The 27,351-nt window shown below is 34.1% G+C and overlaps 3 protein-coding genes and 1 non-coding gene across 4 annotated transcripts; 2 read left to right on the top strand and 2 right to left on the bottom strand.

Moving 5' to 3' along the window:
• Window positions 1–322: 322 nt before the first annotated feature.
• LOC25482670 (uncharacterized) lies at window positions 323–11,148 on the bottom strand. The gene is made up of 15 exons (XM_013611260.3): window positions 10,876–11,148; window positions 9,724–10,126; window positions 9,117–9,294; window positions 8,884–9,023; window positions 7,628–8,324; window positions 7,250–7,350; window positions 6,889–7,033; window positions 6,726–6,794; window positions 6,576–6,621; window positions 5,067–5,527; window positions 4,599–4,678; window positions 3,982–4,117; window positions 3,120–3,318; window positions 886–968; window positions 323–663 (listed from the first exon to the last, which is right to left on the bottom strand). Exons 1-15 carry the CDS (start codon window positions 11,000–11,002, stop codon window positions 538–540), a joined length of 2,991 nt encoding a protein of 996 aa, XP_013466714.1. The 5' UTR covers window positions 11,003–11,148; the 3' UTR covers window positions 323–537.
• A 3,295-nt stretch (window positions 11,149–14,443) lies between these two features.
• Window positions 14,444–16,667, top strand: LOC25482669 (pollen-specific leucine-rich repeat extensin-like protein 3). The gene has a single exon (XM_013611259.3). The coding sequence runs from the start codon at window positions 14,483–14,485 to the stop codon at window positions 16,616–16,618; it is 2,136 nt and encodes a 711-aa protein (XP_013466713.2). The 5' UTR covers window positions 14,444–14,482; the 3' UTR covers window positions 16,619–16,667.
• Window positions 16,668–20,634: 3,967 nt separating this feature from the next.
• Window positions 20,635–26,559, top strand: LOC25482668 (uncharacterized). Its single transcript, XM_013611256.3, has 9 exons — window positions 20,635–20,903; window positions 21,650–21,847; window positions 22,334–22,431; window positions 23,260–23,347; window positions 23,435–23,638; window positions 24,001–24,254; window positions 24,681–24,771; window positions 24,898–25,114; window positions 26,146–26,559. Exons 1-9 carry the CDS (start codon window positions 20,742–20,744, stop codon window positions 26,358–26,360), a joined length of 1,527 nt encoding a protein of 508 aa, XP_013466710.1. The 5' UTR covers window positions 20,635–20,741; the 3' UTR covers window positions 26,361–26,559.
• Window positions 26,560–26,622: 63 nt separating this feature from the next.
• TRNAQ-CUG (transfer RNA glutamine (anticodon CUG)) lies at window positions 26,623–26,693 on the bottom strand. The gene has a single exon. It is a non-coding gene; the product is annotated as a tRNA-Gln (tRNA).
• Window positions 26,694–27,351: the final 658 nt, after the last annotated feature.

Here is a 27,351-nt window from a genome sequence, read left to right as displayed (position 1 = left end):
CCATATTTTTTTATTTTATTCATCAATGATAATCTACAAAAATTTAGTGTGATCCATTGAATACAAATTTATGAGACTTTTTTTTTGTAAGGTCAGGGACTTTAAGTTTTCCACACATATATCTGAGCTTTTCTTTTCACTATTTTATTTTAACTTTGATTTGTAAAACAATTTCCAAAACATCATTGAAAACTTGAACATTTGGGATTCTTCCTTAAAAAAGATATATGATAGGAACCAAATGTGGAAAAAAATGTAAGTATGTAAATAAATTGATAGAAGGTGAGAAAGAGAAAGAAAGCAAAATATTCACTAGATGCATTTCACAAGTCAGAATGAATCTTTATCAGTCTACCACACAATACAAAATGAATCTTTATCTTTATGTACAAAATCTCTAAGTTTACAAAAATATTCTCTCCCTAGAGGAGACAAAACCATCAATCATGTTTCTTCTTTTTTGTTTTTCTCATAAAATGAGCTATAGTTAGGAACATAAGTATGCCACTCCAAGTAGCTGAGAAGGAAACCCTTAGTCTATACAGGTTGGTGAACATGCATATTCTCATGAACACTCATGACGACATTGCGCAATTCGGGGAAGACCGATATAAGGAGAAGTTCAAGGATTGCATAAGCAAGTTGCTTCACACATATGGAAGACTGCAATCACATAAAATAGTTATCAGTGTTGTTCATTTACAAATCTTTAGCTTTAGTTCATACAGAATTAAAGTGTGTTTTTAGTCCTTGAGGGATTAAAAACACGCGGTTTTTGTTAGATATCGGAACTAAAAATGAATAAAAATAAACAAAAGTTGAGCCGTGACGATTTTACAGTAATCAAAGTGTATTTAACTCAAATCAACGAGAAAGAAATTTAACCTGACTAAAGAAATATATATCACTGGCACAACGTCTGTACTGCTTCTGCCCGACTAAACTTACTAAGGCTGCTGGAGCTCCGTCTGACAAAAACGGAGAAAAATTTATATGTCAAATCCTTGAACGTCGTATGCTATTCACCTCAACTTTCACAAGGTTATAAGGATCACAAAAATATCATGAAAATACCATAACATTCTTTCAGCGAATGCCATTAAGTTCACAAGAAGCTATCCTAAACAAATTGCAAGATTTTTGGGAAAAGTATATCCGATGTGTATATCACCCTACAAAACTTAATAACTTGCTCAAGAATTACACTCGCTCACTTCTCTTGGATTTGGGTGCTTCTACCACCAGACCATATTTTTTTTATCAATGTCTTCACTAGACCAAACAGTGGATAACCAATATTAAATGCCTCATACAGTCATACATTCAAGCCTTTTAAAGAGTCTTTGAATAACACATTCTCCACTTTTAGGATGAATGTATACGACACTCACTCCTTTTTTAGTTTTTGAAATTTACATTGAAATTCATAAGAATTATTTATGACCCCAAAACTTAATAGAGAAAGAGACTAACTGAAAAACCATAGAGTAGAAAGAAATTAAAGCAACAAAAAGACTAAATACAGAAGGCATCAAACTTTAAAGAAGAAAACTGAAAAAAAGAAAAGGATAGCAACATTTTGAATAAATAGTTCCCTGATGCACCAATACTATAGAGGGTAATGTATATATGCATCCTTACTATGACCAACTACTCCTTCAAGTTTGCAATCATGCACTCTATGGTCTAGTCATTTAGGTTCATGGATCGAAGCACTCAATAAAGTTACCCTCGTGTCATTTCTGCACTACATAAAAATGTTAGCTACTCTTAAATTTGCACAACAAACATTGAAGTTTCAAGGATAATAGGGATTTATTAATTTTTATCACTAATAGTTATATTGCTTAATAGTCAAAATACATGGGAGGTTTACAAGAAGTAAAAACCTATATGTGTCTAGGAAAATGGGTCAAAGATAAACGTGATGTAAGCATTTGTCTTAGAAGAAAGATCAAGATATAGAATGCTGAAAGTCACACATTAAATAATGATGATATGGCCTGAACAATGATTATTAGTGTGGTACAATCCTCACCCCAAGAGCTAGCTTATGGGGTTGATTTAGACTCAAAACCCTTGAAAGAGATGGGCGATGAGAGGGATCCTGAAAGAGCAAACGAAGATGAGCCCTAATCAATGGGCTGATGAGAGAGAGAACATTAATGGGCTGACACCGCATCTTGATCCAAAGTTTTAAGGCAATGCTAACAAGGGCTTGTGCACTTATATTGTCTTCACTTAACCTATCGTCAACCAATGTGAGCCTTCCACAACTTCATACTTGCATATTTACAACAATCACCCCCTTAAGTGTGGGACTCTACATTGTTATGCCCCCCTTCAAGTGGAAGTCTTGTCAAGTTTACGGGATTGTCAACAAACAGGTGCAGCATAGTCAAACATAACCCCACCACTCACTAACTCACATCCCACCATAATCATCGACTCTATTACCATTTGTAAGAGATGGGCGACAAGAGACACCACCAAAAAAAGAGATGGGATCCAGAAATAGTAGACGGGGAGGAGCTCTACTAATCAATGGAATGAAGTGAGAGGCCACAAAAATGGACTGACACCAACTCTTGACCCAAAACCTAAGATGATACATAAGCCTCCTATATCCGTTTTGTGCCAAGATTTTTGTTATTCCATCTGCATTTGTCCACACTCTAGATTTTCAGTCTTGAGAGTGAGGGGGTGTTGAGATCCTTGTTATTCCACCCACATTAACTCACGCTTTAGATGCCCAAACCTCAGCATGAGAGGGTGTGTTGAGAGTCTCACATTAACTGGAGCTATGGCCCATGTAGTCCTAAAAAAATAGTCATCATCTAGCAAGCCGATTTTGTTGAGTTGAGTTAGAGCCTAAGCCCAACTTCTAAGATGGTATTTGAGCCTATCCTAGAATCCTTGGGATATCTGCAGATGTTGACCAAGTGCAAATTACATGCCCAGAAGTTCAATTCTAGGCACGAGTGGGAGTGTTGAGTCCCACATTCCATAATTATAAGTGGGGAACAACATTCAGTGCCTGAACTATCTTCTGAGGTTGGGCCAAGCCTAAGTCCAAAGTGAAGAATATCCAATACAAACTTTACAAAAATAGAACTAACCAAAGAGTAGTTTCTTCACATCACTTGCTCTACGAGCAGCTTCTAGTTGTTCCTCGAAACACCATAATTGTGATTTCTGACTGGTCCTTTCACCAGATTCACTTATGGTCTGTAAAGGCTTTTGATCAGTTACACCACCACCAATAAACACCTGAGGGGTCTGAATTCTTAAGAAAAAGGTGCCACCTGGCCAGAGGATCTGCAAGAATAAGAAGACAGCATGAAGCATTAGGATAAGCCATTGGTAAGTATTTTATATTTTTTTGTTTTTAAATATGTAATTTTTAACTCATGTGAAGACATTTTGGGCAGGACTTTACCCCCATCAACTGCAAACTGTGACTTGTCATTACCAAACAGAAAAAAGCAAACTGGTCTTTTTTGGATGCAATAAGAAACACAAAAGATACATAGGACAGGTAAATTCATTTTTAATGCGGGCAAAATATTTTGAAAACTTAAAACAAGTCAAGAGTCCCAACAATCAAGCATTTACGAGCTCAATCCAACGATGAAAAAGCCAAGCAGTTACAAGCCAAATAAGCAGGTAGTTTATTTCATTTCATGTGAAACAAATAATGGCAATTTGATTAGAAGTGAATTAACAAACAACTTTGGCTGATTCATAAAATATATTAAAATAAGATAATGACAAAATACCAAATCAAATGAAGTTTAAAGCAACAGCATTCAATAACATTTGGTAGCATAGAAAATTTGAGAATACTAGGTTAACTTTATTGAGAAAATGGTAGACATTGACAGCCAGTTAATTACAGCGTGTCATATTCCCAATTTGCATGAAAAAATTCATTCTGAGTTGGCAAACAATATTCCGGTGAAATTTTGGCTTAAACCTTACATCTTGGACCCACCGAATTCCTTGCGCGATGGTTTCCTCTCTCCGGAGCCAATGAATCTCACTCAGGAGTATATCATCAATTGCGTCTTCCATCACCAACTGTAGTATCTGTTTTGATATCCAAAAGACCTGTCTTCTGCATGAACAAAAATGAACTAGCATTAGCAACTTCTACATCTTCTAAATTAAAAAAAATAAAATAGCATCATTACAGTTGCTCAATAAAATCCATTTATTCCAAAAGTACCAAATTTCATGAAAGTTACAAAAGATTAAAATTTGATTATTTCTTGTTAAAATTTTAATTAATATATTGAAAAGGGGTAAGGACTTAACGGCAGCAAATCAATTCATCGTTACGTTTTCAGTTTTCGAAATTTGTATAATGTCAAGAATGGAGCATCCTGAAATCTTAAGCTGTTAGGTGAAAGTGAAGAAAACAGTTGTCTCTAAGCATATGTAAGTTGGCATAAGATTAGAAAAAATACATTAAACAACACTAAAAGAAGCATATGTAAATTGGCATAAGATTAACATTTCTAGAAAATATAAAGACATTATTTAATAGCTTTTACTGAATTGGAAACAGAGAAGAAATATCAGAAAGAGTAATATACCTTAGCCAGCCTCTTTTATTAAGCTGAAAGACGTTGTCAACCAAATTCAGAATAGGGACAGTCACATTAGGTGGAGTCCACTGCAAAATGGTTAAAATTATTAATATTACTGAATTGCTTTTTAAAGTAAAAAGAAAGTTAAATTGATCCTCAAGTCCCTAACGGTTATTTACTAAAATCTCCTTTTTGGGGAGAGGAGTGGATTGTTAGTGTGGACAATTTGGAAGACATAATTGGAGGGCATGTATGGTTGGGTTCCATTTGTATACTTGGTGGAATCTGGCATATCTTAACTAAGCCCTTTGCATGGGCTCGTCGTGCACTAGTATGGTATGGAGAAGCTTACTTGTCTTATAGTTTAGCAGCTTGTAAATGTTCAAGTGGGTAACTATGTTTTTAAAGTTAGTAATTGTCTAATTTAAGTCTACTGTTAAAGCACAGCTATAGTGCTTTAAAAGTGGCACAGACCTCAGGCGGCACTCCAATTGGATCTTCCGGATTATCGTGACTCAGACTTCCATTTGTAGCTGGAACATCCTTGCCAACCTTTGCTTCGATTACAACATCATGTTTCCTATCAAGATCCAAGTTACTAAACTCATTACCATGGTTTAACACCCCTTGTGAATAATCCTTTGAGCTCAATTCATTATCATTAAGGCACAAACTATCTTCTGCTACTTCTCTAGCTATACTCTCATGGCTATAATTGCCTTCTTTTTCACCTTCCTCAGTATCAGAGCTCAACGCACTCTCTGCAGCATTTTTACTCGGGTTACTTCTATCCATTTCATCCATGTTCCAAGTGAAAGATTTTGAAGAACCTTCAGCGGTAGGGGATGATGATGCAGTGCCAACTTTTCGCTTTAAATCATCTGAAACACCTTTAAACTGCCGTACAATATCATCCACAGCATCATCTACATTGACTGCCAGTGTAAAAAATTGAGCATTATGATAGGAACTGAATTTTACAAATATGAAACAATAGAGTGTGGCTCCTACATTTAAATACACCAAAATAAGTGTTAGAATATTAGAAAATACCTTATACTATCTTTATATTATGTTGTACTATCTTAGTTGATCTCGTAAGATTAATTTATAATGTTAGATCATCTGAGATTATCTCTTAGAATTAGTTTTTCATATTATCTAGATATTATTATGATTCATTTTCCAGTTTCCCTATTTATTTAGAATTAGTTTACATTGGTTGCAGATAAATAATTCATTGGAAGAATTTTCTATAAAACAACTTGGCTTCCAATCTGAAACCACCAGATATTAAAGACAAAGGATCCTGCCCAATCAGCCAACACAACAATGAAAATCACACTAACACGGTAAAGGCAAACACTTTTATCTGATATAACGGACCGGAAAAGTTGAAAGGTCTTAGAATTTTAAGTTGGGCCTAACCCAACCTTACAAAACCACTTTGTAAGGTGAAGGCTGCCCAAACTTTATAAGCACTACATAGGCCATATCTCTATGAAAATGTGGGACTAAATCAACTCCTTCACACCCAACACGATGAAGGTGTTGGAGGCTGCAACAAAGGTAACCCAAATGCCGCAACTAGGCAGCTAGGGGAAGACCTGAAGATGGAATTTCCAACATGACAATAAGAATTCACTATTGAGTTGAAAATAATCTCAACTATTCTAGAGACCTGAACTCTCCACTTCCAATTTGTCTAAACGATGCCTAACCTTTCCCTGTACCCCCCTCCCTGCTCCCCTCCAAACAAACAAACAGAAAAATCCATTCTCCTTTTAATAAAAAACTAACAGAAATCTCCAATCTCCTTTTAATAACAGACTAATTTGAACTTCCTTTATTTCGCCAAACATAGACCCTATTCCTTTTATTTCGCTCTACTTGTGTCACCATGCACAAAAATATAATATCTATAACCTGAGACTTAAACCGAAAGTATGATTGAAATCCAAAATGTTAAAACCTTTTATTTACCTGCCAGGGTCCTCATCATTGAAGAAGGTTTCCCAAAAGAGTAATTCTTCAGGAGGAAAACAGCGGAAAAGTTTGTTAGATTGTCACTCTTCCAACCTATTATGGTCACTCAAATGATGTTATGATAAGAAATACCAAGCAGATGCAAACCTTTGAAGAAGAACTTAAGAAGTCCCATACTTCGTGTTGTTCAGCAACATTAGCTATTGACAGGAGATCCTGAAAAAGACAGCGTAATTGAGCAATGCCATAGCAATTAAAAAGTTATGGCAGGAAATATTTCTTTGAAGAGTTGTAAAATGATCGAGCATACATGGAGATATTTATCAAGTTGAATGCAACGCTGATGTACAAAGGCATCCTCCGTGCTTGAGGAAAATATCCTTTTGGGAGGCAAATGTAATGTGTAATTGGGAATATGTTTTAGATGTCGATGCAATCGCTCAAAGTTCCTGTATCTGAATATATCATAAAATGAAAATTCAGTGATCCAAAAGCACAAATATAAGTATCAAACAGAACAATGTTGAACCTCTGTCATATTTATTCTCTATCATGAATGAGTCTCGACTAAAAATTACGGGAAATAGAATGGTACGACAGAAAATGTTTAAGTGATCAAATATGTTGTTGTACTGTTAGAGCCTAAAGATTTAAACAAGCAAACCTTATACCTTCGTTTTACAAACCAAGTTTTTTCTTGTCCATCAGTCACTGCAATTGAATATACAGCAAAAGAAGTCGATCCAAGTTTCTCAAAATATGCTCCCATCACCTGCAGCGCACAGTTAGACAATAAAAAACAACCAAATTAGTTAAATGCAAGTGTTCGCAGAAATTTTTTCCATCTATCTGATTTGATTCCATTCTTATTCATATTTCATAAATCAATTTACAACTTATAAATTTAGAATAGTATACTCCTTCTGGTCCCAATTATATGGAGGAAAACTAACAAAAACTTGAAAACTAATGAGCTTTATTTATTGTAGTTTTTTTTAAGGTTTTTCCAAAGTTCAGAACTCACAACTTTTATAGTCAAGAGTGCATACCCGGCACCGAAGCTTTGGAACACCCTGTCCCTCTCTCCTGGTAGCCATGTCAAAACTACTCTTTCCCCAGAATCCTTCATGCTTCTTAAATTCAGGGGCGTGGAACTCAGCATTGAACCCTCCTTTATGAGGATGGGCTCCCAAGAGAGAAGAACTTCCGGATCCGGTTCTCCTGAGTGGAAGTTTATGCATATTAGAACCAAGATCCATGATGTCACTCACTTCGGCAACTTGACGATCTGATTCAAAAGATAAACTCTTGCCATGATCCATTGACGACTCAGACATAGTTGTGCTTCCATCATATAGTATGGGATCTGAACCCACACTATGCAATGGATAAGCATGTGTTCCACCAGGTTTCCTCGGTGATGTTTCATGAGTGGAATGTCTCTCAAAGAGTGAATGGTCTGCAGAAGAATGTTTTGCAGGAGAGCCAGATTTGGCATTTTTACGGGTTTCCCTTCCGTAATTCCTTCCTCTTGCCCACATGTTCTCAAGATTCTCAGGCATAAGAACTTCAGTTCTTCTCTGAGTTGCAGCGTCCAGCATTTGTGCCCAATCAGCAGAGGCTGTGTGATTATCGTGATTATGAGTGGTACTGGTAGCATTTGAACTATGATCACCACCGCCCATCCAATTTATATCCCCGTCATTAAGGATAAGTAGAAGAGACTCAATCAGCTCATTGATATACCTGTTCATCAAGAAAAAAATGGATAGTTAAAACTCTATAACATTCTCAGTCGGATATGACCAACATGGATAGGTTTACTTAGGAAATCAAGAAGAAAATCCAGTTTCTTGTATCGATTAGATTAGATAATATGCTAAACTTTTATTTCTTGGATCCACAGATAAGATATTTTAAGCTTGAAACTATATTAACTTAAAATTAGCCAGCTTGAGAATGGAAACAGGTGGTAATGCATATGATTTCTCGTACCTTCCAGCATCTCAGACAACCAAAAATATTAAGGGGAAACATAATCTTCATCAAAGAAAACTCTCCAAAGTAGTTAATAAGTCATAAGGTCAACAACTTATCACTTCATTGTATTATGCAATGGTATTTTTTAACTTTTACTTTAATGATTAAGGCTTTGATCAATGTATATTTTATCATCGCATAGGTTTTATGCTATTGGATACTTCTATGCTTGTTACCTCTTAGGTTATTTACTAAATTGAATCATATTCTCCCAACAGTAAAGGTTCAATAAATGAAATATAAGATAAAATACGTAGCAACTTACGCAGGGCATGCCAAATTCATTATAGGCTGCAATATCAAGCAAGTTAGGATTTCCCGAGCTATTGATCGAACGACTGAAACTTGAGCTTCTTCTTTTCTTAATACCGTAGCTAATACTCCACTCATTAGCCGCTGAAGAACCTAATGAAGAAAGTTAAATCATCAGGTAAGGTACAAGATGTATAAATTCCTCAAAAGCTAAACAAAGATAACATTTGGACACTCCACTCACACCTTGTACTCACTCTCTGGAGATATTAGTGCTGGGTGAAGCTCCTTGGAGTTCAACAGATGGAATTTCAATCTTTCATCTCTTTCCTCAGAAGACAATGTTAACATAACATCCCTACCTATGGCAGCTTGATTTCTTCTGAAGAGGTCTATATGATCACTGATTAAATCAACTATACCACTGCAATGCCAGTGAGACATAACACATTTAGTGGCTTTTTTAATCTTATCTAGTACTATCTTCATCTTTTAATATAAGATTTTGTTGACTAAATCATGAGAATAAGAATGTTTATAGCAGTATTAAATTTGTTTACAATTGATGTTGTTTTAAAAAGTTATCCTTCAATAGAGAAAATTCGTTTATGTTTCCATTTTAATATTTATTACAAGTTGAAGAAAAAGATGTAACATAATTAGGGGTGCATAGGTAAAGAAATAATTAATGCGGTTGAAAATTTCAAACAGGATCTATGAAAAGGGACGAGTAAAAATCTTAAGAGGGTCCTATATTTAGGGAAGAGTATAGTATCAATCAATTCATTATCAAAGTAGCAAGTCAATAACTCCCCAAACCCCTTTCTTCATAAAAGCAAGAAAAACAATATACCCTGTGAGCAAGTCAACAATGTTTATCTCTTTAACCCTCACCGAGACTTCAGCAAGAGCGTCCATGATTAAGTCACGTATTTGCTCAGGAAACTCCCCATCTTGAGTAATGTCTGCATACCACATATTTATCACGAAATCCTTCAATATCAAATCGATGAAATCGTTCAAAGCAGCCTCCACCACAGGAGAATCAATTTTCTTCTTCCATTTGGGAGGGGGAGGTGAAGTAGAGGGGTGTTCTTCATCTAGCGGCAACTGCTTTTTCTCCAAATGAGATAGGTAAGTTTGTAATCTAGGTGGCTGAACCTTCCAGCGAAACTCCACTTTGTTCACAAGAATCTTCAGACCAGTAAAAAAAAGAATGGACATTGGTATATTCATCCACATTGATTTACTTGTATCTATAATAAACAACAAAGAAAATATAAACAAATAATACACTACCTAGATATCAAAATAGTAGGTACCAATCAAATGTAACACCGACAATTCATATTAAAGGCATGTCTGACACATGTCAGGGTCTGACAATGTTGAGACTTCCAGGGGAGTCTAAACTGTGGTGGATCAACACATTGAGCTAAGGGCTATTACACAAGTCAGTTTGAACACCACATATTTACCCAAAATCTTAAAGTGTTAACTATATGGGTCATCTCACTTATATATTGCTCAACATCAACTTTTTCATCAAATATAAGACTTCTAACTCACACTTGACAAATCAACAATGACATTACACACATTGAAAGTGTGTTTGATATGTGTCGGTGTGCAACACTGACACATGCACTTACAAATTACAATCAATCACTTCTATTTTCTCAAATTACTACGGACGTGTCAATGTTGTATCTCATGTCCATGTCTGTCCCATTACTTCATCATCAAATATTCAAAATTTGCATTCATAAACCAAAACCCAGAAAGGAAAATTGCAAGTATCAATAAAAGACTCAAAACTTGCAGTAATATTTAATAAAGCAAAACCCATATGCTAAAACAGCAAATGCCAATCAAAGATTCAAACTTTACACTGTTAAAGCAAAACCCAGATAGAAAAAGAAAAAAAAAATGTAACAAAATCAATCCTTAAAAAACGAGATTGAACACTATACAACGTGAATGAAATGGAATTGAAATGACGTACGTGTTAAGAAATAGGAAATGGCGAATATACAAAGAGACCACCATAGAAAACGGAGCTTAGCTTCTTCAATGAGATCAAAGATGGTATCCATTGTAAGAGGACCCATCTTCTTCTTCTTCTTCATCATCTTCTTCCTTGTTCTGTAACTGAAAGGAAAGTGTTTGAAACCTTCAAATATAGCATAGCGGTAACCACGCTCTCTCTTGTTCGGTTTCTGTTTTGTCCACCTAAGACAAATCTTACTAGGAAAATGAATTAATGTCTTAAAACAAATCAAACCAAACCGAACCGGATGGTTAAGAATAAATTATTTGAGCGATTTGATTGTGGTTTTATCTCTGTATGAATAGTTTAAACTTAAAGTCATCGAGCTATGATATAAAAGTGATTCTAGTATGTTATCTGATTCAACATTTTAAATAGCAATGTTCGTGTGTTAAGTTTGATTCTCTCGTGTCAATTTGGGTGAATTAATTTAACTTTTTCGAAAAAAAGTTTGAATATGTTTTTTATATAATTTGCATAACCGATTTATCAAAATGAGTTGGATACGATGAGCTCATCCATTGACACATGTTTTAGTATGAGTTGGGTCAGATTAAATCAACTAGCCCTGATAACATTTGATTATGTTTCTGACCAACCAATGCAAAACATATCCATGCGATATTTGAAAATCAAATAAATTAGTAAAAAAATTAAAAATTATTATCTAATTTGAAAATATTAATAAAAATATATTTAAATATGTGAATTAATAAAAAGGAGATTTGTTTGACTTAAACATATTTTTGACAAAAGTTAAAGGTTTTAAAAATTTTAAGTTTATAGGTTATAAGTTATGAATTTGTTCTTTAATTGGCATTTAGCATTAAAAAAAAAAAATTAAATGTGCATCTAGTTATAATCTCACCAAATAGAAAATGGTGAGAAATAAAATTGCATAGAAATGAAATAAATAAACCAAAAAATATGGGCTAAATCGGTCCATTTGTCTATAGTGGTTAAGCCAGACTTAATTACAAGTCGTTCAATAACAACCAGATATCTTTTTCTCAAAAAAAAAAAAAAAAACACCAGATATCTAAGTCATTTATGTGATACATACTTTAATGAGCCTTTAACCACTCTATTGGCTGCATAAATTTTAAATTCAATGTTTTTTTTGTCAAGTAGTCTAATGGTCAGAGCTCATACAATTTAATTGTGGAGAAGTGGGGTGTTCGGGGTTCGAACCCCAGCCCTGCATATAATATGCAATATCCCTACCAATTGATCTAATCTCACGGGGATAAATTCAATGATTTTATGCTGACACCCTTTTTTCCTTACCTCCATTATGTACCCCATGTGAAAAGATATTTTAGTAATTTTATCCCATTTGAAAGAGTGTTAGGTGGGATGGTGAGGGTCACATCCCCACGTGTCATATTAGTGTGTGGTGGTAGAAGATGTGTGTGCCACCTATGGTGGTCAACGTATCACCACTCTTTTGTAATACATGTATGACAAAGCCTTTGCTTCGCTAAAAAGTTTATAATCAAGCTTCTTAGAGTGAATTAGTGACAGTGTTGCGGTAGCTTTCAAAATATCATAACCATGAAAGTTAGAAACCTTCAAGCATATACATAGTTATCATTTTATTAAAATAGTGTATTGCAGGGCCGACCAAATACTTTTTTAGACCTAAAATGAGTTTTACATTGAGACTTTTCAAGTGTGTACTGTTGATAGAGAGTAACATAAAAATTAAGATTTTTTTCCATAAGTTTTTTCAATCGATAGCAATTTTATTTGAGGTTAGTCTGACAGAAATGTTAATATCTCTCTAATTTTAGTTCTTCACATTATGAAAATATAACCTCTTCATTTAGACTTAACCCCTTTAGTGCAACAACTATTCATATAAAGTTTATTTACAAATTATTGTGTCTTAAAATAGAAAAATAGTATATAATCCTGACACAAATCTAAATTACACTTTTACTTTTGCAAACTTTGATCACAAACAATGTATTTCCAACAAATAACATTAAATTAATAGAAATCAGATGAGAAAAAAAAAAATTAAGTTACGGATAACCCGCAATAAAGCTAGCCTTGAGGTTAAACTTGCAATATGAACTACGACTCTGCATTTAACTAACCTACTTGTTGAACTTACAACATGAACTATGTCGACTCTCCATTCAATTTACATATTCATATTTAAAACTAAAATGATTTGAGACCTAATACAAGACCTCAAAATTTTGGAACCTAAAACTCTTGCTTTAGTGGCAGCCTCCTTGGATCGGACCTTTATAAATTTCAGAGGCTAATGCGCTAAGCTAGAAAATTAAGTTTATCATATGAAGCAGAGGTACCAACTTGGTCAAGTAGAGACTTTAGCTTAGTTTGGCTTCTGTTTAGACTTGTGTTGTTCATTTATGTTTTGAACAACTTTAAAACTTGATATATGTAGTGGTGCACTTGTTAATGTTTTGTTGTATGAAAGAATGGCATGTATATACTATTATGTTAATGTTGTATAATAACTCTAAGAGCAAGAATTATTTCTTTTGCTATGTGTGTGTAAGCCGGAGTTACATTTCTAGATAGGTCTGAATATGTTTTTTCTCCATCTTCACTCTCATCTTCAGTGTAATAATAGTTAAATAGAGTGTAAAAAGCTTTTGTCTTCTTTTAGTGTAATTACTATGTGTTAAAAAGCTTTTGTCTTCTTTTAAATTAATTATTATGTTGAAATTCTAAACCAAATTGGTTTTTTTTTAGAGGATTTGTTACAATAACGTCCTATTTAAGGGCAACTAATAATAGTAACAATAATAATGATGGTAAAACCAATAATGATAATAATAATATATATGATAATTCTTAAAAATAATAATAATAACAATAATAATGGTCTTATCATTATTTTTTGTTGTAAATAACTATATTTTTCTCTCTCTGATATCTATAGCTAGCTGCATTTGTGGTTAATTATGATGAGTTCATGGAGATGAATTAATACATACAAAATGGGATATAATTTGAAACCAATGGAAATTTAGTTCTGATTTTGTCAAAGAACAACCAAGTCAAACAATAATTGGTTATAAGGTTATGAAATCATGGTTGTTAACAATCTATATCCTATCTAAATATGCCAAATACTAATATTAGTGTCAAGCCAAAATTAGTGTCTATCTTAGAGAGAACCCATGACATTCGGAACAAAAACATTCTAGACATAGAAACTCTATTTTCTACAACTCCGTAATGGGTGTCAAATTCAACAAACCTCTCTATCTTCCTCAATATAATAACACCCTTATTTTCATCATTTCCATAAGCTTTGTTATATGCAGCCTTGGGCCAACCAAGGTGGGAAGTCATGGCTCACCGTTATTCTAACAAGGCCTTAGGTTGCTTTATCTTATTTTCTCTTCTTGTTCCTTCTTTTTCAACCATTTCTTTTGATGGCCCTCAATTTCCAGTAGTTGTCTCCGGTGAAGGTGATGATCCATCAAAATATGAATTTGGATTTACTTTTGATGATACTCCGGCTCAATCATCAGATGATCCGGCTCAAGCAGAAGCTCCGACTCAATTACTAGATGTTATGGCTCCATCACAAGCTCCGGCTCTATCACCAACACCATTATTCTCTTTTGATATCGGTCATTCTCCCGCTTCATCACCTGTAATCGAAAGTGGAAATGGTGGTAATAATAAGAACAATGATGATAACAATTATCATTCTCCTGCTGCATCACCTGTAATCGCTCCTGCTGCATCACCTGTAATCGAAAGTGGAAATGGTGGTAATAATAATAACAATGATGATAACAATTATCATTCTCCTGCTGCATCACCTGTAATCGCTCCTGCTGCATCACCTGTAACTGTAATCGAAAGTGGAAATGGTGGTAATAATAATAACAATAATGATAACAATTATCATTCTCCTGCTGCATCACCTGTAATCACTCCTGCTGCATCACCTGTAATCGAAAGTGGAAATGGTGGTAATAATAATAACAATGATCATTCTCCCGCTGCATCACCTGTAATCGAAAGTGGAAATGGTGGTAATAATAATAACAATGATGATGACAATGATCATTCTCCCGCTTCATCATCTGTAATCGAAAGTGGAAATGGTGGTAATAACAATAACAATGGTGGTAATAATAATAACAATGATGATAGTGTCACAAGTTTTCCTGCCACAAATTTTCCTAATGAGAGGCTAAAACATGCTTATGTTGCATTTCAAGCATGGAAAGATGCTATTCATTCTGACCCTTTTAACACAACTGGTAATTGGGTTGGTACTGATGTTTGTTCTTACACTGGTGTCTTTTGTGCTCCTGCTCTTGATGATCCTAAATTGAATGTTGTAGCCGGTGTCGATCTTACTCACGCCGACATTGCTGGTCACCTTCCAGAAGAGTTAGGCCTATTGAAAGATGCTGCTCTTTTCCATGTTAACTCAAACAGATTCTGTGGTATTATTCCAGAGAGCTTTAAAAATCTCACCCTTATGCATGAGTTTGATATCAGTAACAACCATTTCGTCGGCAATTTTCCTTCTGTGGTACTCACATGGCCAGGTTTGAAGTACTTGGATATTAGATTCAATGACTTTGAAGGATGTTTACCTCATGAGCTCTTTGAGAAAGAACTTGACGCAATATTTTTAAACAATAACCGTTTTACATGTGGTATACCAGAAACACTTGGAAAATCAAAAGCCTCTGTTGTGACTTTTGCTAACAACCAATTCACAGGTTGTATTCCAAAATCAATTGGAAACATGGCGAACTTGAATGAAATTGTTTTATTGGGAAATGGTCTTGGTGGTTGTTTTCCACAAGAGCTTGGTATGTTAGGGAATATAGTTGTTTTGGATGTTAGCCAAAATGGGTTTGTTGGGACACTACCAAATTTGTCAGGATTGAAGAATGTTGAGGTTATTGACATTACACATAACAAGCTTAGTGGATATGTTTCCAACACTATTTGCCAGCTACCTATGTTGACTAACTTCACATTTTCTGATAATTACTTCAATGGAGAAGCTCAAACTTGTGTTCCTTCTAGTAATCCTAATGTTGTATTTGATGATGCCAATAACTGTTTACCTGGAAGGAAAGATCAAAAGACATCAAAGGAATGCTTACCAGTTTTGACCAAACATGTGGATTGTAGCCAACACTGTGGTGGAGGAGCTCCTAAGCAAGAGACACCAAAGGTTCAACCACCACTTCCACCAACACTTCCACCAGTTGAGGATATTCCACCAACAAGAGCACCAGTTGAGGACATTCCACCTACGCTTCCGCCAGTTGAGGATATTCCACCAACAAGGGCACCAGTTGAGGATATTCCACCAACAAGAGCACCGGTCGAGGATATTCCACCAACAAAAGCACCAGTGTCATCACCACCACCACCTGTCCACTCACCTCCTCCACCAGTCCACTCTCCACCACCCCCAGTTCACTCACCTCCTCCACCAGTTCACTCTCCCCCACCACCTGTCCACTCACCTCCTCCACCAGTCTACTCTCCACCACCACCAGTTCACTCTCCTCCCCCACCACCACCGGTGCACTCCCCTCCACCACCAGTACACTCTCCTCCTCCATCGGTCAACTCTCCACCACCACCAACATGGGATGACATCATCTTGCCACCACACATTGGAGCTGAATATAGGTCGCCTCCTCCCCCAACAATTGAAGGATACTAACATCATTGTCTTTGTTTTTGCCATAGTCCCAAAAATATGCACAAAGCTGAACTTCACATATGTGTGAATTCTAATTGGACTCATTTCAATGACATTTTATATCTTAGTTCCTATTAGTAGCTAATGAATTTCTTTTCTCTGCTTCCTTTCATTTTCGTGCTGCTTAATACGCATACTTGAGTTTAATTTATGAGCATACTATTATATGCAACAAATATCAATATTGTACTTATTTATACCAACAGGCTTGTTCACACATATTGTACTTATTTATATCAATATTTGCCTATTAGTAGCCTCAATATAATTGGTTATAAATTAAGTAGGCTTGTTCACATTTAGACTGCATAGTTAGTTAATTACCAAATGAGGATTATCTTTTACGAGTAGAGATTGTTTTCAGTTTCTAAAAGAAATAAAGAGGTCAATTAAATATGATTATAGAGTATAAAAGATGAAAAATGCTACTGGTTGGTATGAAGGAATATTGATCGAGTTATTAAGCATCAAAGCGCATAAATTGATACAAATTGCTCTTATCATATTTCTGATATGCAATGCAACAAAATAAAATGCATTATCTACAGTCTAAACATCACAGACAACAAAGAAATAAAAAACTTGTAAAAATTTGAGATGAGGTCACTGACCTTGGATGGATTGAATGCCAAAAACTGATATCCTCTGATATGAAGCAAAATTGAAAAATGTTTCTTAAGAATCCAAACCTGCATAAAACAAATATTAAGTGCTTTTGAAGACACACAAAGACTAACAAATTGAACAAGATAAAGCAATTCAAGATTCAAATTTTAAAAGCTTCCAAACAAGATACCCACACACAAAACACTACAAAGCAGATCATGAACAATCGAAAAGAAATATAAACAATGGATTTTTAGCTTTCATTATTTTGTACCAATTTTCCAATTTTAAACTCGGTCGGTTTAGCTATAAATTTTCCAAAAAAACCTGTATTTTCACTGATAAGTGATAACTAAGGTAAAATGGATTAAACTACATCTTTTTTATTTCTCTAATCTTCAACAAAAATCTCAAACAACAAATAAAGTCCTGAAAAAATCAAAGGCAAAGAGAAATCAAGCAAACAACTATGATGTTACTGCTATGAGCATTAGGACTGAACATGCAAAGAATCAAAGACAACCAAATATCAAATGCACCGTCACCGTCACTACTAAAAGGCGAAGCTGTTGAAGCTCAAGTGCTTAAACAACGTGCAGAATGTCTGATGTGGCTTCGCATTAGAATGTGAGTAGCACAAACTCGAAGAGAGCGAGCGAAGAGAACGGGAAACTGATTTTATATTTTTAAAATTGGTAATATTGATTGAATCTTTTAAGCATCAAAGCACATAAATTGTTCTAATCATATTTCTCATACGAGACAAAATAAAATGCATCATCTACAAGTTTGAACATTTGCCATAAACTTGTAATGCCATCTTTACAAATCCGAAGCAATATCAAAACATCACCAACTGCATAATTTGTTCACTGCAGTAGTGCACAAATCTTAGCCATTGGCAATGAAAAATAAAGTCATCTCTATAAGAGTTGCATAATTCTAACCATTGGAAAATCATTGAAACGAGTCTTAACTATTGGCAAAGAATATTTTTACAAATGCATCCAATGAAGCGTTGCTACGTCAATTAATTGATATGAAAAGTTATGAGTTGTCATATTCATGAATTGATGTGACAATACATCATTAGTAATTAAACTCTTTTAATTATGTAATTTACAGATTGATAAAAGTACAATTATGAGTTTAATTTAAACTAATTCCGTTTCAAAGTGATTGATTTTTAGCATTTTTTTTGTTTCAAAATAATTTTCACTTTAAAATATATACGCATCATTTACTAATTTTTTTCAAAATAATTGTCTCAAAAAGATGCACATTTTCTATACTACATATTAAAAAAAAATTGCAATGTCTTTCTATTTTCCAATTATACTCTTCATTTAAATTATTGAAATCACAACTTTAATTTTTATATAATATGTCGGAACAAAATTGGTTTGTACAATTCCTCTAAAGTTTTGATGATAATAAAGTATTGAAGAATAATTGAATATGCTAATATATGTTCAAGTGTGCATGACTATAGATTAAAATTTAACAAGGTCTGGATGTGTATAAGAGCATCAGAAACACAAATAGAAAGCTAAAAGACAATGGTAGAAGATCTGAAGAAAAGTCAACCAGAAGTAAACGTCTTGGATTAGAAGAAACAAAGCTACTCAAAAGCTGAAGATCTGCATCAGACTCGGAAGCCACTTTAGATTTGTCCCTTTTTGTAGATGTCCTTATCAAGTATGTGATAGTACAATTTATCTTCTTCTGACCATATGTAAAAAAAAAAAAATTACAACAAAGAGAATGAACAGATAGTTTTAGCTTCAGCAAATGAATTTCAAATGTTTAATCAATGACATTATCCATATCAGGCAATGATCCAACATCCTTGATTTGAAACTTCTCAACGACTCTTAATGCATTAACACTCTTCTTCAACGTCTCTCAAATCCTTGCCTATATAAGGAGCTGAAGACTTGAACAACAACAACAAGACTCTACTATTTTTAATGTGCCCTTACTCTGTAAAATCAAAAAGTGGGTAGAACGCTGAAAAATTTCTTATCAAAGTTTGTATTTTAGAAATTCTAAGTATTTGAGTTTGTTCTGTTTTGTATTGTTTACACCTTTGATTGTATATCAAGTGTACAAACAAATCTGTTTATTTGTAAACTCTTAGAAGTCACTTTCAGTTGTGATTGAGCATTTAGAAGTCTCTTTTAGTTGTGATTGAGCATTTGAAGTATCTTACTTGTGTGCTTGAACATTTGAATTACTCTTAGATTGTTGGAGGAAGTAGTATAAATTGCTTTGTGTCCTCTCTCTCTCTCTCTCTCTCTCTCTCTCTCTCTCTCTCTCTCTCTCTCTCTCTCTCTCTCTCTCTCTCTCTCTCTCTCTCTCTCTCTCTCTCTCTCTCTCTCTCTCTCTCTCTCTCTCTCTCTCTCTCTCTCTCTCTCTCTCCATCTTTATGTTTGATATATCCACTGCTATCAGACTCAGAGTCAGACTTTGAACCCCTCAGACTCTAACCAGTGCTTAAACACTTAGATTTTTTTTTTTATAAAAAAAACCAACACAATTCAACTATCTTCTTGTGTTTTTCTCACCTTCGTAATATTATTTAAACTTTTAATAAAAAAATTAGTTAAATTCCATTAGAATAAGAACAATTCTACTACTATTAAAACAATAAAATTAAATCTTTATTTGATTATATTATATTCTAACAAAATTATAGTCTAATATGATAAAATAAACATACAATTAAACATAATATTTGCTCTAAAAAAAAAATTAAACATACTATTTATAAATAAAGTTACAACTAAAGATCTAACTGGGGAAAAAATTAAAGTAAGTACTCCCTCGAGTCTCATATAGAATAATTAATATATTACTTTATAATGTAGATCAGATACATTAATTATTTAATTAATATAATTTTATTTTTCTTAAAAACAATTAAATATAAAATAACGATTGTGTTATTTTGCTTATATTTAAAAAGGCAGATGTTAACTTATGCACTCAAAGGCACATGTTAATGAACTTATTATAATATATACGTATTATAATAATATAAATCACATGGGTGTCATGTAATTTTTTTTTTTTTTTGGTGGTGGTACCGTTTTGTTGGTACCTTGGTTTGTAGCGGATATTGTATGATTCATCACTCTTAGCACACCTTGTGCGGGTGAATCACTTTCGTTTGAGCATATATTCTATCTTGATTTGTTCATAAAAATATAATATGTGAGCTTAACTCAGTTGGTAGGGATATTGCATTAAATTTTTTAAAAGTCAAAATGTTATATTTTCCAATACAAAGTTATTTTTTTTTTGGTTCTTTAACATGTAATCTAAGGTACAAGTTAACATTACCCTTAACAAAAAAGTATTAACATCAAAACGACGTCGACTCGTGACTTAGATTACACTCTTTCGATTTCGAAACTGAAAATCAACGCGATCCAAACTTCCATGTTTTCACAACACTCAAAAATCTCATTCAAAAATGGACGACAAAACGCACTCCAACAACGACCACGAACAACTTTCTGAACAAGCAACACAAGATGCCGGTGGCGGCGGAAGTTGGGGTGGTTGGGGCTTTTCTTCCATTCTCTCCGATCTTCAAAAAGCTGCCGCTGTTGCCGCCGAAGAGATCTCTCGCAATGTACGTTTCACTACAATACGATGTCGTTTTATGCATTCATATTTATCTCTTAATTACTGTTAAATGTGGTTGTTTTGTGTTTATTAATTAATTTTTAAAAATGGAATTAGGGTTATGGGATTTATTATGTAATTACAAATATTTTACTTTCTTTTTTTGTTACTCATTTAACAGTTAGTGTTTGTTATTTGAGTTTTATTTATGATAAAGGAAAGTGACTATTTTTAATGCAGTGTAAAAAGTTTTACACTGTCAGCACATCACAACCAATTACTATGTGTGTGACTTTAAAGGTGATTATGATAAAAATAATTTTTTTAATTTTTTGATGGTTATGATTGATTGACACTGTAAAATCTCTTTACACTGACAGTGTATATGAATTAAATCTTAAAGGAAAACTATTTAAAGGTTAGTATTTGTAGGAGTAAAAAAATTAGCATGTGGGAATGAGCAATGGCATTAAAGGGTATGAAAAAATTCATGACTGCGATCTGGGTTGCAACATTGGGTTTTTCATGCCCACGTGGCTTTCGGCTTTCGCCACAACTTAAAACCTTGATGCTATATTTTCCTAAGATTTGGTAGATCTCAATTTCTTGAAATGAATAAAAATAAATGAAAAAGTAGAGGTGTTAATTTCTTGGAAGTGAGTTAATTTTGGAAGGATTTAGGTTATTGGGAATTAACTGATAGGAGGATATAGAGTTTTTGGTTGTGAATTAATGGTGATTTTCAAAATGCAGGCTGCTTCAGTTGCAGAGACAGCATCAAAGAGCATTGCCGAGTTGCAAATCGCTGCTGAAGATTCGGAGTCTTCCAAAGAGGATGTAGTGGATGAAGAAGCTGAAAAGGAAAGCGATGACGAGAGTGATGCTGCTCCATTGCGAAAATCTGCTCTGGATAAATTGGAGAAAGCTAGTGAAGATTCACTACTTAGCCAGGCAAGCATCAAAGGATACTCCTTTCGTTTTAGATGTTTGATCCTTACTGCATTTCAAAATTAGATCAACTGAGCTCCTGTGTATATTATGTTGGTTTAAGTTTTTACTATGAAATAACAAATACGCAAATTTCTTGGTCACAATTCAATTTTTCTATTTTTTTTTTTTATTTTATCTTTTTAGGTTGATATCTTTTCTGCTAGGTGATGGTGAAAATAGTGTTTTTTAAGAAAGACAATTGATGGTTTAATGTCGCTGCATAATTGTATCTGGGAAGATATTTTTGTATTTATGGATGCAAATTTTACTCTTTTTGTTTGCCTATAGTAGTATAGTACCTTATCGTTGGATATGAATCATGGTAGGGCATTATGCTATTGTTTGATCCATGTAGACAACCCCACATAGTGGGAAAAATGCGTTTCTTGTTGTTATCTGGTCTGCACTATATCCATTACTTATACTTGAGCTCCGTAATGTGTGTAGGGTTTGAAGGTTTTCGATAATTCTGTGGAGACTTTTGCTTCTGGAGCATGGAGTGCTTTAGGAAATGCATGGAGAGGTGGCAGTGAGTTAGTTCACAAGTATGATTCATTGTTTTATTTATTTTTATTTAATTATTAGTTTATATTAACCTACACGGGGATTGCACTGTTAGTCTAGTTGCTGATCACTACTAGTATGGTGATACCTTGGTATTTTTTGATGAAAATACACACCTATGTATCTTTTAACTACTATATTGTGCAAATTTTTAAAGGGGAAAGAAGTATGGACCAACATGCGCTTCACCTTTAGTAAAATCAAATCAACCTGTAACCCACTAGTATTTTTAATACTGTTACAAAGTGGATGATTAATTGGGCCCCTTTACATTAGGCAAGACTCAATCACCTTATCCTTTATACATGCTATCATTGCATTTTTTCTAATTTATCCATTTCTAATTGCATATTTTCTTATATTTTTATTCATCTACCGCAACAACACCAAGCTTATGATCTTATTGACTCTTCACTCCATAAATTTCATAAAAGAAGTAATTCTATTAAAGAGAAATAGACGAATACAAATATAAGACTACTAGAGCATATTCTCTTGACTGTGTTTGATGCTTTCTTTTTGTCTTGTTTATATTTAGTGTATAGATCTGACTTCTGTTGACTGAGAAGAGCTTTTTATCTTTTATTCAAAGTCATGACTTTTGTGTGCTTTCTTGCAATTTGTTTTGGGTGTCTGTTGATATGCAATGGAAACCTTTTGTTCCCTTTAATTTTCTGTACAAGTCACTGAACTTGGTTTAATATTAGTATACTTAACTAATTAATGTAAGGACACATAAGCTTCCTATCATACATCAATTTTTTTTTGGCTAACAGCTATTAAATCAAATAATTTATATGTTTCTTTAGGCTCGAGAATTCAGCTTCAAACCTTGGAGGATCTGTACAGCATGATGGACCAGGAACTCCAGGTTCCAATGCACCTTCCCTATTAGAGGTTCGGAAAACTCTTGTCATTCTCAATAGGATTTCTTTTATCAATAGTTACATATTTACACGCTTATTTCTATTTATTATTTTACAGACTGGAAAAGCTTTTACTGCAAAGGGAATGCAAGTGCTTGAATATGTGGGTAAGGAGACAATGGACTTATTAATCAGTGAAACTGGAATTGAGATTGAAAAGGCTAGAAAAGAAGGTGATGACCAAAGCGATGAAGATCAATTATCAGAAGAAGTGACATTTGATCGATGCTTTTACATTTATGGAGGTCCTGAGCAGCTGGAGGTAACTTCATTTTGCAGATTTATAGAAAATATATATAATATCATTATTATATCTAGCACAATTTGTTAGGGTATGTTTGGTTGTGAGAAGAAATTGAGAAGAGAGAAAGAGATGAGAGTGTGAGAAGAGAGATAGAATTGAGAAATAGAGCTGATTTGTCTAATTGTTTTGGTATGATAAAGAGGGACAACAACTGTTTTGAGAGAACATTAAAAAGGCATATGAACCATGTCATTATTATTATTATTCTATTATTTAGAGTTTGCTTTCTCATTTTCTTCTCCACCAAAATCCTTGTAGTTTCCATTGCACTGTATTTTAGATTTTTGGTGTTACCAAAATGTTTCGTGTGCAATACTTAGGAGCTGGAGGCTTTGGCTAGTCATCATGCCTTGTTGTTTAACAGAAGAAAAGCAAAATTATCCGCAGAGCAAAAGTCTGTATTTGACGGGAAGCTTAAAGAGGTCCAACAAATATTTGATTTGAGTATTGAAATTGATGCTGGTGCTGATTCTAACAAAGGAAAAACAATAAAGAAAGGAAATGCGGGAAGCGGTGATGAGATCAAGAATTTACATGATTCAAGTGTTGGCAAGGCTGCTGAAATGGCTGCTGGGTAATATATCCCATCCATATGTAATTATCAATGTTTTATTCACCCACTATTGCTACCACAGTTGAGTTAAAATGGTTGATTTCTGCTTGTGCTAATTATCACATTTTCTCTCCAAGGGCGTGGAACTATTGGTCTGATTTTTTTTACTTAATGGAGAAAATTTGAATGTTGGGTTGGTTGCTAGAAAAACAGGCAAAATGTGTTTACATTAATAGGATTAGTAAAAGAAAGCTAAGTAACGTCGATGGCTAAGGAATATGTTTGTTTTTATCAATTAACTCAAATATTATTTTCTTTTCCCACTTAACTTTGTGGTCCTGTTCCTATCTGCAGCTAGTTATTATGGAAGTGTGATCACCATTTACCCTTATAGATCGAGAAAGCCCTCTTCCCAATTATGTGATGCATCTTATTTTCATTTTTCAGTTTCACAAATGCCTTGGCTGGCCTAGCTGCTAATGATATAATTCAGAGAACTACTGGAAGATTAGACTCTCTTCATTCTGAGGGAGTTCATGTACGTGAAAATATTCTGGCTATATTTATTATTTTCTGTTATTTATAAAATGTATCCTCTCTTTTTTCATCATCATGCAAGGTTTGTTGTAAAAGTGAATAAAGTAGTGTCTGCTTTTCTTTGCAGAGACTATCTGAAATGTGCTGTTTCGCAGTTTCACAACTTCTAACCTTTGGCAAATCCATCATTTCTCTTGCCAACAAAACCGAGGATGAAGAAGTTGATGACGATAAGACTAACATAGAGTGGCCTGAAGATGTTTCTGCAAAAGCTAAGATCATAAGAATAAATGCCCAGACAATGATCGGATATTTGGAAGCAGTTTCCACAAGTTTTACTACAGGTTTGCTGTCTATTGCTCCCATCTATGATCATAATCATGTATTAAAAACATCTACACCATGGGTCGATGTGGTTAACTATGGAACAATCACTTTTTTTACTCAAACCATAGAACAGTCACTAACAACTGTAATATTCTAAAACCAACTATTAAATTAATGTTTAACGGTTATGATGACAGTAGTTAGTAGACCATGGTCCACCCTAGAAGCTCCCTTCAGTTATGGTTTAGGATTATAAATTACTATACCTGAGTATTTATTTTTCATCGTACCATTTTTCACTTGTTTAAACTTCTAGTATAATTATAAATAACTGTGCATATAAACTGTTAAGTTGTTTTCCCCTGTGGTTAGGGCTTTTGAGGAGGTTGATATAGTCCCTTGGGCCCTTAGAAATTGCCTGGGGATTGTATAATGCTCATGTGGGTTATGCAATTTCAAATCTAAAATATTCACTGGGAAGGAAATAGTTGTACAATTTAATTACCTTTTCTTTTATTGGTATTACAAGTCGTATGTTTACATGGTGGAATGTCACTCCTACCTTTTTTTGGTATTGCAAGTCTTTCGTAATTTGTGTTGGTTACCTTTCGATTTCGCGGGTCCTAATTTTTCCATAGGTTTCTGTTTATGTCCTCGCATGCTCTTGCAGTCTTGTGCTTTTGCTTATTTTTAATATTTTGGTTTGCTGCAAATGATCGGTAGGCTCTGAGATGCTAACATAGTTTGAATTTTAGGGTCTACAGTGATGCTTCTGCATGTCATTTTAGTTTGATTTGAAATACTGTACGTTGTTTTTTACGTTGTTTTTTATAAGCTATAGCAGTGAGCTTCATGAAATAAAGCTAAAGCACTATGGATACACAAGTCATTTTCATAAACTGTTCGGACATTTACACAGTTGTTTGTGGCATAAGATAATTCTAAATTCTATCTAAGTTATGAATACACTCTTCTAAACACAATATACCATGAAGCAGACTATTTCTGAGTTACGTTTATCGTTTGACATTTTCAATGCATTTATCAGGCATATCTGATGTAACCGAGGCTTATCAAGCAGCCATTAAAGGTGTTACTGCTGAGTCTCCCACAGTTGTTCCCAAGAAGACATCAGTCCAAGAAAAAGCCAGTGCTTTCTCTGAACACCTTCAAGCTGATCAAATCACAGCGATAAGTAAAATCCAGGATGGGGTGCAATTTTTAGCTCACGTCGTCCTTTCGACCTCAATGAATGTTGCTTGAACACTAATGTTTTATTTTGTAAATAGTCAAGGATTTAATTTGAAAAGTGATACCACTAAACTATTCTGGGGCAAATTTTTAGCTCATATTGATGATTCAGCCTAACACTTACTAGTGTCTGAACTGGGGCAGATTTGTCCTGTTAATTTGATTTATGTAAACCCTTTTATCCCTTGATTTTCTCATACCATTGATCATATATTAGATATGTGCAATTTTTATTATATATGCTTTTTTTGGTACAAAAAATAAAATATTGTTAAGGTCCCACCGAGACTTGAACTCGGTTACTGGATTCAGAGTCCAATGTCCTAACCGCTAGACCATGGGACCGTTGATAATTCTTTCTAGTATAGGCTAAAGTGCATTTTTCCCTCCTTAACTTTCAAAAAGTTGCGATTTTGATCCCCTATGTACAAAAATTATAATTTTGGCCCCCTAGATTTAGCCCCTTTGCAATAATAGTCCTTTTGATCTATTTTGACCCAATCAACGTCTGTGTGGCATGCCACGTGTGTAAATAATGAATTAAAAAAAATGCCACAAATCATTTTTTAAATTAAATAAATATAAAAAGATACTAAATAATATAAAAAAAATCAAATTTTTTTTAAAATTAAACCCAAAACAATATAGATTCCTCTACCCAAAACATCATCTTCACCGCAGTATACCAAATACTAGAATCACAACAATTGTTGCACAGCTCCTGCAGATAGACTTTCAGGTGGAGAATCTGTTTGATTATCACAGAAGACTTTTTAAATATTAGATCATAACAAGGAGATTAGCATAAGATTAGGAACAAACAAAGTATAATAACTCACCAGATGATTCCACTGATATGGCTAATATAAGAGGACCATATACTGATTTATTTGGTAGAGACTTTTGTCCCTTTTCCACCCCAATACAAGCAGATCTCCAAGGTATCACTAGTAACATCAACATTGAACTTTCTTACGGCTTTCTTACCAACTCCTCCTGCTTC

Source organism: Medicago truncatula, chromosome 1 (genome assembly GCF_003473485.1).
Source record: "Medicago truncatula cultivar Jemalong A17 chromosome 1, MtrunA17r5.0-ANR, whole genome shotgun sequence".
NCBI lineage: Eukaryota > Viridiplantae > Streptophyta > Magnoliopsida > Fabales > Fabaceae > Medicago > Medicago truncatula.
The sequence above is the reverse complement of the archived record's forward strand: the minus strand, read 5'-3'. Positions and strand labels throughout refer to the sequence as shown.

Coding starts and splice junctions, on each gene's coding strand:
- LOC25482670 (XM_013611260.3), bottom strand. CDS start 11,002: ATGATGAAGAAGAAGAAGAAGATGGGTCCTCTTACAATGGATACCATC. Junction 10,127..10,875: donor CATTTCCTATTTCTTAACAC/GTACGTCATTTC, acceptor TGTTTATTATAG/ATACAAGTAAATCAATGTGG. Junction 8,325..8,883: donor ATGAATTTGGCATGCCCTGC/GTAAGTTGCTAC, acceptor CTTGATGAACAG/GTATATCAATGAGCTGATTG.
- LOC25482669 (XM_013611259.3), top strand. CDS start 14,483: ATGGCTCCATCACAAGCTCCGGCTCTATCACCAACACCATTATTCTCT.
- LOC25482668 (XM_013611256.3), top strand. CDS start 20,742: ATGGACGACAAAACGCACTCCAACAACGACCACGAACAACTTTCTGAA. Junction 23,639..24,000: donor GAGGTCCTGAGCAGCTGGAG/GTAACTTCATTT, acceptor TGCAATACTTAG/GAGCTGGAGGCTTTGGCTAG. Junction 24,772..24,897: donor TTCATTCTGAGGGAGTTCAT/GTACGTGAAAAT, acceptor TTTTCTTTGCAG/AGACTATCTGAAATGTGCTG.